Source organism: Amia ocellicauda, chromosome 13, assembly GCF_036373705.1.
Source record: "Amia ocellicauda isolate fAmiCal2 chromosome 13, fAmiCal2.hap1, whole genome shotgun sequence".
In the NCBI taxonomy this organism is placed as follows: Eukaryota; Metazoa; Chordata; class Actinopteri; order Amiiformes; family Amiidae; genus Amia; species Amia ocellicauda.
Window position 1 is genome coordinate 34,029,306 of NC_089862.1, and position 13,539 is coordinate 34,042,844.

The following is a 13,539-nucleotide window of genomic DNA, read 5'->3' on the forward strand; positions in this document are numbered from 1 at the left end:
AACAGTTGGACACGAGTGAATAAAACAGACGTCTTTCCTCCACGTTTAAACTGCTCTCTTCCACCTCAAGTTTCAATGCCACCCCCTCGACGACACATCCGTTATGGATGCAAAGCAGAAGCAGCGCAACTGTTACACACGCAGACAGACGCTGAAACTTTGTTGCGCTCACTTTTTCCCCCTTGATCGGTGTGGGCTGCCATTGGCCGTGCGGACCCACATCCCGCCCCCTCAGCCCCGCCTGCACCAATGGGGCTGCGCCTGGCTCCTCCTGGCTCCTCTCCGCTCTTGCGTGTCTGCGGCTCGGCTGGTTCAGGGCAGGACGCGTCCGTGTCTCCGTCTGCCGGCGCTCAACAAGAGACAGCTCAGCCAGGCGGCGGGACATTATGCAAACACTGCTTCTCCTAGTGGACTGATTTGAACTTTAGCCATGGTTTCGCTGGGAAGGGTGTCCACAGTGGCGGCTCTCCGGAGGTCTCTGTCCTCCTGTCTTGCTGTCAGTCCCACCAGGACCCATGTGCAGGTCCTCCCCCAGGTAAGAGACCATAGATTGCCTGTTGTTACATTGTTACTGGAGAGGAGGCCGGTTGCTACCTCAGAGAAGCACTCAAAAGAGGTTTTACGACACGGCTAGATACAGGCTTGCACGGCTTCCCCATTGCGCTACAGAATGAAGCGGCGGTCTGACTCCGCTCTCGCCTCTGGCCCGGGTCCACGCTCCTGAGTTGGACTGAGGCAGTGAACTTGCCAACGCTGCTTCCTGCCCCGGGGACGGAAATGCTTTGTAAAAAGGGTTTTGTTCTTCGTGTATCGGGCACCACACAGTTCAGGCGAAGCAAATTGTGTATTTTGTTATCTGTATCTGTACTCGAATATTTGCCAGATCTGGTTGTGTATCCACAAGCTGTGTTTAGCTGAGCTGCATTGTAGTGGTGGCACTGTTAGGATTCGCTAGACCAGTGCAAAACTTGCAAAGTTGTATTTAGCACATGTACGTAGGAGGTTTGCAATGCGTTATTACTGGAAATAAACAATACACACACACACACTAATCTAATGCTACAAAACTCTGGAGGAGACCTGTTGCTGTTCCTTGTTTGCTGGTCGTGACTTTCCATCTACTGTCCAGGATATTAAACTGCTAAATGTTTGTGTTGTGGAGATTTGCTAGATACACTTGATTGTTGTCCAGCTCAGGAACATAACTGGGGAAATATAACTGTTAGTACTTTGTGCTAATGTTTATCTTCCAAAACCCATGCAAATATGAATTTGGATCTTCATTGTATTTTGAATTTGCATACGGCAACATACAGATGATATACTTATTAATCAGTTTGTCATTCGTTTTTTATAAAGTGCATTTATGTGTTTATTTTGCCCAGGCCTTGTCTAACTGACTGAATTTGCTGATCTTTGCCATGGCCACAAACCTGCTTCAGTAGGGTCTGTGTTTTGCTTCCCATGTACAGATGACTCCAGCTGATCATTTCCCACACCCTATCTGGGGAAAACTGCAAAGCGAGCTGCGCAGCGCACATGTATGTGGAGTGTGCACTTCTTCCTGCCCATAACCATAAAGAAAAACCTCTTTCCTTCCGTAATCGCTTGCCGTGCTTCTAATTTCTTCACAATGGGCAATAGACGGCGTTAATAAAAATAGACTGCTGTGCTTTCCCCTGGTAATTACTCGAGCAGTTGCTGGTGCTGGAAGGCTATGATTCAGTGATCTGTGACATCAGCTGTGCTTTGTGATGAGAATGAAGAAACACACAATTCGCCTGCTATAGAGTTCACTGAAGAAGAAAGGGTGACGAAAATAAGGCTCAACATCTAATAGCGACTTCTTGCCCAACAAGAGATTTGTGGCGGACGATGGTGCTTTTAACTGGCCTGGAAACTGCAGCTGAAATGAGCTAACAAAACTAGATTAATCTCTCTTACACACACATACATCTCTCCATGTATGTGTGGATTGAATACATGTCTGATACCTGTTCATAAAACACTTCTGTACCAGAGTCCAGTGTGTCTCAGGCACCTCGGATGACTTGGACAACAGTTCCCACCCTCAGCTTTTTTTTTTTTTAATGTGGGGGGAATAAGCCTTTCCTTGTCTCACATCTGAGCCCTCATGTAAACAGAGATGCACAGATAAAGGAGGCTTCTCCGATTTCTGGCCAAATCCACTTCTCCCCCAGATCATCTTGACACAGGAGTTTTTTTTTTTAAACTTCGGTCTAACTGGAGGAGGTGGGTCGAGTCAAGGTCAAGTTATATTCACACGTCGACTCGTATCCTTCTGTGCAGGGTGGTTCGGTTGAGATGCACAGCGGCCTGGTGTGAAAGGAAAGGAAACAAGATATTTTCACAGATGCAACCATAGCAGTCAAACACTTTTCCTCCAAATAGCGCTGTTAAACGGACACTCCTCATTCATATTCTAAGCACACTAGTCAGTGTTTATGAACTATATCTTGAAATCATGGTGCAGACCTGCAGTTAAAGGTAGAAATAAACGTTCTGCTCTTTTTCCATCTGCAGCAGACTGAAGTGGATCTTAGTTTTCTCTGAAGTAAATTTGCCCGGCTTGGCATCAAGCTGTCTGGTTTCGGTGGCTGAAACTGATGCCAGCTCAAGGGAGAACAGACAACCGGCTTGATTCGTGTTTCTGAGGTGTTGACACAGTCTGTGTATTTGCATTTACAGCCCTGCTCTGCAAATGTAACGTCACGCATTGTATTATTATCTCTAATGAATAGTTGCTCCGGTGTCCCACCCTTTGTCCACATAGACCTGTCCATTGTCAAATAAAAATGTGTTATTTATGGCAAGACACAATCCTTGTAACCAAGTAGTTTGGATCACTGACTTCCCATAAGACGGGCATGGTGTCAAAATGTTTCTTTGTAATTTTGGAGATGTTATTACAGAGGAAGGTGCAAACAGAGATATATATATTTATATACACAAACAATCTTCACTATCACCATCAGCTCATATTGATCCACTACTGGATTAAGGCTCCCCAAGATGTTTCCACTTATATATACATTTATATATACAGATATACAGCTGCTCCTTTCCATATCATTTTGCAAGTTTATGATTTCATCTTCCCTTCTTCTATGTTGTCCTATTGTTTTCATCTTTTGGTATCCATATACAGGCTATATATTTGCATTTCTGCAGGTCTGCTGTCTTGAGCAGTATGAATAGTATAATTATATCCGGCTAATATTATGTTAAGTAGGTCTTTGGAACAGGAATTACAATCTGCATCCCGCCCTTTCAGAGCAGTTTTAATAGCCGCCGGCACGTGAACACTCTGAAACGGACACAAGCCTTTGTGTAAAGTGCCACCTGTTTTCAGTCTTATAAGGACTTCCTCTTTCACGTAAAAGTGATGTAGATCTACTAGACTCACTTTGTAAGCACAGCTGGGTTTTGCAAAGTCTGATTTATGTGGCATGTGTTCCAGGGCAATATTTCTGTGTATTGGCAATAATAATACAACAAACAAATGAAAGGCTAAATTGCACTTGCCTGTAAATCTATTATTCGTAATGTCTGTTTGGATTGCTCATATTCAGTGTACTGAGGTGTGTAATCTGAATTTAAATGTAATGACAGAATGCATTCAGGTTTCATTGCTGTGGATTTATTTTTTGTCTGAAACTGGTTTTAAAAACACATTTGGTTAACTCCCTTCTCGGTTGGAATTGATTTAATTATTCAGACTTTGAAATAAGTAACTGAAGCCTAGAATTAGAATAGAAGGTTTCTAACCCTATTAGCTATTCATGAAAAAGTTGAGAATTATTTATCAATTATATGAACTTCTCAGGAATAATGAAGGAACTGAGCTTTCATGAATAAATGCTTGTGAATTGTGTCAATCCTTCGAATAGTCTTTCATAGTAACAAAAAATGACTTGTCACGAAATTGTGTTTTCCACAGTCAACTTTCTAGTACTCTCCCAATATACCACCATTCCCCTGTAATATAATTTGAATATAGTTGAATTATGTTATTACATAATGTATGGAATGAGTTCTCTCTTTCCAAGAAGCCTCTGCATTACTTTGCATATACCTGAATCGCATTATCAATTTCCTCAGTTAAACGTGATTGATATTTATATACCATATTGTTACTCCTAATGGCAAAGGGAAAGTGTATTATTGACGAAAGATGTTTTGCTCATAAGTTACTTACTAATTATAGTGAAGTGTCGTCAGCCCAGACGCATGTGATGGCAGAACAACACAACAACAGATATCGGGTATCTTAAGGACTCCAGATATCCCTTGTTGATGGGGTTTGCTAAGCTCTGCCAGCACAGGGGAGAAAGGCTAATAATGTAATGTACACTAGTTGGATGATGTGGATGATGAAAACCTGATGCTAATATCGCATTAGGGTCAGAATATTTCAGATTGGGTTCATTCATAGGAAAATCACGTGTTTGGGGCTATAATCACGTGTGTGTTGTCTAACCGTTCAGGGGGTGAAGCAACTGCAACAGTTTGCTTTCAATCATAATTTGAAGTTCTCTCTATTTTGCATACTTTCACTTCCTGTCCTTCACCACACTAGAGCAACTGGACTAGTACATCGATACTGGGGAGACTGATAACAGTTCCCGCCTGGTACAGTACGGCATCTGTTTGCGTTGTTGTGTGCTAACTACCAATGTAGTGGTTAGAGCTGTGTGTTTAAAAACACAAACGTGGGTCTGATAGTCAGACATCTCTGCTTTATCAGGCATGAAGAATCAATGGCACGGGTTTTCTTCCCCCGTCGAGAACAGGTTGTCACCAGACTGTGGTCCTGGAGGCTGTCTGTCTGTCCAGGGCTGGGTGATTGCTCTGCCTCCCCATCGCTCATCTCAGCTCCACTGCATCCAGCGCCGCCAGGCAGACTTCTGTTAATAAACTGTGTGTCCTAGAGGAGTCCAGCCTGCCCCCACTGGAGTGTGAATATTTCAGACTGTGCCTGGGGGGGGGGGGGCAAAACTCACAATGTGTGGTGCAAGGTTTGAGTTTGTATAATTTAGTGACCTTTGTTTATTATTATAAAAACATAAATATGCTTTTTCTTACGCTGAGAAAAGAAGGGGTACGAATTGAGGAATGCTGCGGACGAGGCGACAAAACATCCATCTGAGAAACATGGTTTCGTTGATGTTGAATGCGTCTAGTAAGTTCTGAACTGGCTTCGTTTCTGTGTCTTGAACCAGGCTGACAGGTGCTTAAGCGGGGAATGGTAACTCGGAGGTTAATCTACTGATTGCTTTAATTAGCCCTGGCCTCCCTCTCTTCCCTTTCAGAAAGGTATGAAAGCAGACTGAAGCAACAGTGTGAAGCAGAGGGTGTTTAACTCCGGCACGGGTTATTCTCTTCCTTCAAAATCCCGATCAAAGAAGACTATTGAAGAAAAGCCAGTGAATGAAAGTGTAAAATATTGCAAGCCGATCCCCAGTCAAGCTTTATCAGCCAAATTTACCGCTTAGCTGGCGTTCTGGTCATTGAAATGCTCCACTCGAGCCCGAGTGACGCTCTGCTGTCTCTCCTCGTGGCCCACGATTGATTGGCAGAGCAGCCTGTTTTTTGGTGTGTAATGGAAGAAAATATCAACAAATCAATCAATCCATTTTTATTTACTATAGCGCCCTTCGCAGAGTAACCACAGAGCACTTTACAGATTGAATATAAACAAACCAATAAACCAACAAAGAAATAATGAAGTAAGGACAGAAAAATTGAGCCTAGATTTAAAATGCGTCCAAGTTTCTCCCTCCCCAGTATCCTGTGTCGCAGAGCTGCACGTATCATTTGGTTATTGCTTTTCTGGCGGCAGTATCTGTAGATCTATGGAAATTGCCGAAATCCTGACTGAGCAGATGCTGTCCGTGGGTGTATTTCTGAAGGATTGCACTCCTTGGTTTTGAGGAGACAAATGTGTGACAGCAGGGGGACCTCTTTCTGTAAGTCTGGGCACAAACAGGACATCCTTCAGCATCTCTGATTGGGGAAGTCGACCTGTGCCAGAGACGCCCACTCTCTCGGTGTTTCCGATTTACTCCCCTGGAGTGCCATGAACGTGGAAGTTAAGACTGAGTTCATTGCAGTCTGATAGCATTGCCTTAATGCACAGTTTATCTGAAAGACTATCTATAAAACCATATTTGTTTTCCTTTTCATGTTGAACAAGGTAGTGATTTTCTGTTTTGTGAGAGTAAATATCAGAGTGTTGATCATAGTCAAATATGTAATCCGTTGAGCAAATGACTTATTTTCAGCATTTATTTGCTGTTCATGTGATCATTATGATTGCTACAGGATTGCAACTGTGTTTAATAGCTAAATATTTTCACACTGTAATAGAAAACTAGAATCCTACTTGAGCCGTGTTCACCCCCAACATTTTCTTCTTGTTCCCTATTAGCCATCCAAAAAATGTAAATCTTCCTGGAGTGCGATTGTGAAGTCACTGGGTGGTTCGTTTGAGTCCCTCATCTCTGCCAGTGGAAACTGACCACTGGCTTGTTAAAATTCAGAGCACAAGCAGAGTGAGGTGTTTAAACCCCCAGACAAGAGGTGAAGGAACCGAGCAGAGCCATTAAGCTTGAGTTACAACTGATTGCAAATGGCTTTAACATTGCGGGCCATTCCAGCTTTGTCACATTTTTTATCACCTGTGGTTGGCCCTCTGTGTTTATGTAAGTGTTGGTATCTGAGGTTGACAATCCCAGTTTAGAATACTAAAGAGCTGACCATCAGGGTCTTCTGGGTCTTGGACTGATTTGTGCTGAAATCCATCACATTTTAAGGAGAATGCTTATAAAATATTTAAGAAATCTTTTTACAAATTGCAAGTTTCGGTCAAAAGCCTGTTTCCAGATATTGGTGGAACAAGAGAGACATGTTTGCTTGTACCCCTTCACTCCCATATCTTAATACCGTTGTTGAGTCTCCTACTTGAAAAACATACTCTTTAAACGCCACTACAACAGAATTGTGACATTTTAAAATGATCTCAGTGATGTCAGCTGAAGGTTTAGTTACCATTCAGTAGAGATGCTTATTTTCTCGCAGGCTTGACAATCATTTTTGTTGTAATCAATGTAGTTACACATCCCTTTCATTCATAACTATTTTTAGAAGATTATCGTCATGGTTTGAATGGGCTGACTCGCTGTTTACAATCGATTTTGCAGAGATGTATTGTGTTATTGTCTTATCTGTCTGGCGTTTGACTAAGAACACTAAGCAATCAAAAGCACTTAGACTAAACCACTCTGTTCAACACATTTTATTTTTTCCGTTGAGTTCAGCAATTAAATATTTGTTCTATATCTATACCTCAATAGATACCACTCACAGTGAGTTGCAGATTCTGCTTCTGAAATGGCACATTACACTTCAATAGCCTGAGTTTATCTCCTTGCTCCGCAAAATAGACTTGGTGAGTCGGGCAGGTGGTGCATGTAAATTAAGGTCTACAGCAGAAAGACATTAAAACAAATAAAGAACCCCAGAAAACACCAGCAAAGCATAAAAGCTCATTGCGGTGCCACAAACAATCAATCTCTATTCCTTGCCTTTGCAGCGCAGTCTGAAATCGCTGTCCAAACCTGTCAACAGATATCCACTTTCGTCCTCTCTGATGTGCCACTATCTAGACGGTAATTGATGCGTCATGCACTGTGTGGATGAGTCTTTCGGTATGAAAGCTAGGAGCAGACACAAGCGCAGATGCTACACAGTACGTTTTGAACAACACAAGGAATTTATCATTGGCTGAGACGGAAAACTTCTCAGTGAGTGACTGTCCAGACTTGGGTGCTAGGATTTAAAACCTGTCGGAAAGCAGGAAGTCTGGTACAGCCTTTTGCTTCTCTGCTGAATGAAATTCGGTTGATCTGATCGGTGTCTGGGTGTTGTTGTTTCTTGGGGAAATGCATACACATACATAAACACAATAACAAATAATCCAGCTGTCTTGCCTCAGAAAACCAGGTTCCAGAAGAGTCTAATTAAGCCCTACAGGACCATGAATCCTGCTGTGTGCGCCTCACGAGGCAGTACATGATTGAAACGAGGATATTATCCACTTCTATTGAAAGTACACTGCGATGATTATTATTCTATTAATCTTTCTCAGACTCAAGCTTGCCAGATTGGGGAAGGGGGTCATGCACACGTGTTTGGTCGTCGCCTGAGCAGCCTGTTGCTGCTCCGAGGAGGCAATTACCCTGCAAAGCAAACAAATCGAAGCGCTCGGAGGCAGTAATGAGGTGCCTGGAGTTATGAGAGCGAATGAAAAGCCTCCGCGGGAAGAGTGATCGCCGCTGCTGCGCTCTGCAGGGTAATGAAGACCGATGCCATTTGAGATCTGGGCACTAATGGGTGCATCTCATTGCCCTTTTAACTTCCAAGCTCTTCACACATTAATTGTGGGTTAGGCGCTGATGAGGATCAACTCGATGATATGAAAGCATCAGAAGGGGCTTTAACATGTGGGAGTGAGAAAAACCATGATCAAAATATAGTGTCTTAGGTTCCATCGCCATATTACACTTCTATCAAGTGCTTACAAACACTTACGTTGGGATTAATTTTCTAACAGCCTTTCTAAATGATCACGAATCATGTTTTCTTTTATAATGAGCGGGAGGCAGGGGGTGGGGTGCCTATGTCAGCAAGTCGTCTTTTGTGCGAAAAAAAAAAAAAAAAATCATTACTTCAGCTTTGACATTGCAAACAAGTGCCTTGAACAGCCCGTAAATATAATTTGGGACTGTGGTAAAATCGATCAAATTTATTACACAATCTTTAGTGTGAGATGTGTAAATAAATCATGCGCTCACAAGAAAGTGACAGTTTACCAGTAAGCATATGTTTGTGCTAGTTTTTTTGGTCTATTGTCAGTCGGCAGTAAAAACTTTATATCTTCCCCAGAGGGAATGGCCTTAATAACTCGGGCTTGTGTGTTTGCTTTCGGCCACAACAACCTCACCCCGATCACGACTGTTGAAACACGAGGCCGGTCATGAGATTTTCCATCTGCACAGTAACTGACTTCAACTAGAGACCGTCCCTTACGTTATGCAAATGTTTTTAACCACTTCATGTTTTGTCGACAATGCCGACAGTCACCGACCGCTAACCCTACTTTTGCAGTTGTTTATCTGGTGATATAACTCTTCTAGCAGATGGATACTGAAGTGTAAGAAAGTTTACACATCCTGTTCTCTTTTCTAATGCACAATGTTTGATATTATAGTTGATATTTATGCTTTGTATCTCTTAGGCTTACCCATGCCTGCCTATCTGTATAAGAAAGTAATAAGGGATCTTTAAAAGAAAAAAGACATCTAATGAGACTAAGTTCAATCAATAATGGAAATGCATACATGAGATGATGGTTTATTGTTATCACAGTTAACCCTGTTACGTACTGAAGCGTTTGTTGATCGAATGTTTCAGAAGTCATTGTGCTGAACTCTCTCTTTAATGCAAGAAACAAACCGTACGCTTCTTCTGCATGTTTAGTGTGTTCAGCAAAATATGCTCCAGGGAAGAAAGAGTTTCAGACAGCCAGTCTATTATTTCAAAGAGCTGTCCGTCATGAAGTCTGACTGCTGTTGAACGGGAGTGCTGTCCGGTCAAGATGTGTCTGTGTCTGACAGCTAACTGACAGACTTCTGCATCAGCCTGCGTTACCCTGCTTGTTGCAGAGCGGGGTTTGCAACTCAAAATCTAATTGTGTTAGAACTTGGGCTATGTTTGCATCTTTTGATTTTACTTTCACAGATACCATTACTCATGCCTTAAAAGTCTCAGATATTGCAATATGTTGTAGTTTTTGTGATCTCAAATCAGTATAGTCAAAAGAGACAAATAAACAAATGCAATGATGCACTTAAATGACTTTTTAAGATCTTCAATTTTTTATCATTATATGAATAGGTAAAGTCCCCATCCACCACCAGACTAGCAACACGGGCAACTGATTTTTAAAGCAGGAGAGTCTTGTAACAATAATTTCTGGCCTTCTGAAAAATATAAAGGTTGGACGATTGCAAGCCTGAAGATATCCCGTTATTTATTTATGGATTTATTATTGTAATATTATCCAACTGGAAACCGTGAAGCGACCAAAAGTGGAATGATAAACGGCAGCATGCTACAGCACACACAACTAACTGTACGAGCTAAAAATTAAAACAAAAAAGATGAATAAATTAATTCAATAAGTTATGAAATACAAATAAATTGCTGTGCCTCTCTGCTACAGAAAAGTCCTTCGCTGAACCCTGTTGTAGTCGGACTCAACGGACTGTGGGATTGGGTGCGGCCCATTTCAAATGTGTTCTGCAATCTAGAGTATTAATGTATTGGAATAAATCAACAGCATACCTTTTAGTTTGCCTACAGTAATTCAGTTTACATGTGAATGTATAAGTGCTAAAACACCATAATTGCTTCCTTATTATTGGCAAATCAATTGGCCTTATTCCACTTGTTACCCAATGTGTGCTGCCTTCATCACGGCCTGCTAGCTGATAGCAGAAGTACATGACTTGGTTCTCCCAGTCCTTTCCTTACTCCTGTGGTCTCCCACTAGATGGGTGTCAGTAATGTATAGACATAGTGGACACATTCACAGGGAGGGCTGTGATGGACGCCAGACAACTCTTGTTAATGACCAGAACCGGGGGGAATTTGCCCATTGCAGGAGTGTCCCCGTGTGCCGTTACCATCAGATCACTCTGAAGTTGAAGACTCCTCTCCCGGGTGCCCAGACTTCCTAGAACTTAATGTGATTTGGTTTGCGGTGGATCATAAACCAGAACCCCCAATCCCCTCTCCAAAGAGTTGACGCATCTTCCCTTCATTGCAGACGGTGGTTCTTTTAAGCTCTCAGTCGGTTTCAAAGCTCAGATTGGAGGTTATGTGTTTCCTTTCAGAATCAAATTGAATTAATCTTATTTCAGTGTCTAGCACTTTGTTTTGTACTTCTGTTCTTGTCCTCAACTGCCGAATGGGTAAAGAGAGAGACGAGTGTTGGAGAGAGTGGGGAAACGGCAGCTCTTATTACTGAAGATGTGATCACGCTGAGGGCCAGACCAAATCAAAACTGACCTACCTACCAATTGCAGAGTACAAACCTGTCTCCTATCGCATTATATTTATTGTCAGAAAACACTTTCCACTGCTTTTAAATCAGAGTTGTGATATGGTTTACGGCTTAGTTGGCTACTGGAGACTGGATGGAGACGTGAATGATTCTCCGCTCCAAAAATAATTTGATTGCACCATTTTCTACATGAAAACTTGAACATAAAGCAAATGTTTATTTTTTTCATTGTATTCTGCTGTATTTCATCATGTACATATGCATGGCTTTGTCTGAATTAACTGTGATTTATTTTGCTGTTAATGTGAATACGTATTGTTTTTTACGGAAAAACATTTTTACGGGGGTCTTTACTTTATGGCAAAGGTTATGCCAGTGGAATCTTTCTGAATGAATTCTTGGTCCTTTAGTTCTGTTCATTTTGTAAAACCGGACCTTTTTAATTACAACCAATTAAGATCATAATGACTAACAAGCTCCTCAAGATGCTAGAATCATATCACAAACTTCAAGTGCAGATTATTGATCCTACTGTAGTCCTGCTCATGAAGTCTATCCTTTGCTTCATTAAAAGTCCATTATATTTATCTCCTTTATTTTATTACCGCCATTCACGCTACCAACGTGATGAGAATTGAGGAGTTCCATTCTATACAAAGAGTCTTGGATGAATAGAAAGTCCTCAACACTAGTTGACTTTCATTACATACAGATTAGGAAGGCGATTCCTGTCCAGTGAGAGTAGGAGAGAGTAACAATATATTGACTCACACCTGCAGATATTTACAGGCCTGATGGGATCTTTCATACATTAGGCATTTTATGAAGGGTGTTTTATTATGTTTATATCCCCCCCTGGCTTTTCTGAGATAAATATCCGTAGGTTAGCTGCTTATTGCAGGAACACTGGATCAGTTTTAATATTTATATCACTTGGACAACTTTCAACTAGAGGGACAGATCCTGTGATGTCTGTTTTTTAGTCCATGCATGGTGTGAAGTGGGTTTTACATCAAGTCGGCATTCCTGTGCACAGAGAGGTGATTGGGAGCAGTGATTGGGGTACCTATTTATGCTGGCCTGATCTGAGTTTTGGATGCTTTCAAAAGCCAAGAAAAAAACAAAAAACAAAAGCAAAACGTGTCAGGTGACCCATCCTGGTAGTTCACTGTCCTTCTTAGTCTTGATGTCTGTTGATTTTGTTAATTGAAGTAACAGAGACCGCACTGAAGATACGACCTCAGGTGTCCAGTCTCCTCACAGACCTCCTTCCGGATGCCGTCACTTGAGCTTGAACTAACCGGTAAACTTTTTTACCTTGGAGGGGGTAAAGGCATGGTGAAACGGGCCTGGGGAGTAAAGTGCCTGTTTTCAGCTGAGGCATCGCAAACATCATGGAGGGAAAATAAAACGGCTGTGCTTGCTACAGCCCAACGACCCTGGCGAGACAGAAATCGGAGGAAGCCAAGGTGCTGACCAGTCCAGCTGAGCAGCTACCACCCCCTACAACCCACTGTACCCAAACTACACCGGAACCACCTGCTGACTCCGCCATTAAGTGGAATAGCGACTGAACAGACAGTGGTATCCTACATCTCTCTCTATTGCTCTGGGCTGGGTCGGAAATGTATTTTTTGAAAAGCTGCTGAAGCAAAACACAACCAAATATCTGTCACTGTAAGTGTTGAAGTTGAGCGCAGCTGCAGATCTACTCGGGCGTGAGATGGTTTATTAAACGCAGAAATTAATGGGCAACCATGGAAGGGAGTCCATAGGAGGCTAATTTATAGTTGGTATTCAAATCAAAACCTGAAGTTCTTTCATATTTCAATTACCATCTTGTTTAAAGTGATGCATTTAGTTTGTGAAACCTCTAAAAGTTTTTGTTTATTTCTCTATATGAATAAGCCAGTAAGCTTAATAAACTTTAGTGAAGCTTCATACTGCACAACTGCTCATGTTTCTAATTAGTTATAGTTAGAGACAATTTCCTGTTTTCATTATTATTTAAATGATAGGTCTCTCTTCTCTCTGGTGGTGCACTCCCAGTGAAAACACGGCTTTGACAAAGGTCTCCCGAACCTAAAAAAAAAAAGAGAGAAAATGTTTTTAAAGAAGATTAAAAGACCAACAGTCTCATTATGGCTTCCAAGACAAGAGAGAGGCACCACATGCATAGTTTTATTGTGACCTCGAAGTCAGCATGTTCTCTGTGCATATGGTTCGCGTGATGCCCGTGTCCCCTTGGCACAAAGCTCATTTTGCAGATGTTTTACTCGGCAGAATCTGCATTGCATTCATTTGTTATATTTAGCCGATCTGATATGTTTCCTGTTGTTGTTGTTGTTGTTGTAATTAAAACTTTGCAAGAATGAGTAAAATCTCTGGAG

General features: G+C 41.8%; 1 protein-coding gene across 1 annotated transcript in view; it reads left to right on the forward strand.

Moving 5' to 3' along the window:
* Positions 1-266: 266 nt before the first annotated feature.
* The window catches only part of LOC136766847 (calcium uniporter protein, mitochondrial), a 40,359-nt gene continuing 27,086 nt past the window's right edge, over positions 267-13,539 (forward strand). Inside the window, exon 1 of the mRNA XM_066720689.1 lies at positions 267-535. Within this exon, the coding sequence (XP_066576786.1) occupies positions 431-535 (105 nt within the window). The 5' untranslated portion in view covers positions 267-430. The remainder of the gene's footprint in view (positions 536-13,539) is intronic.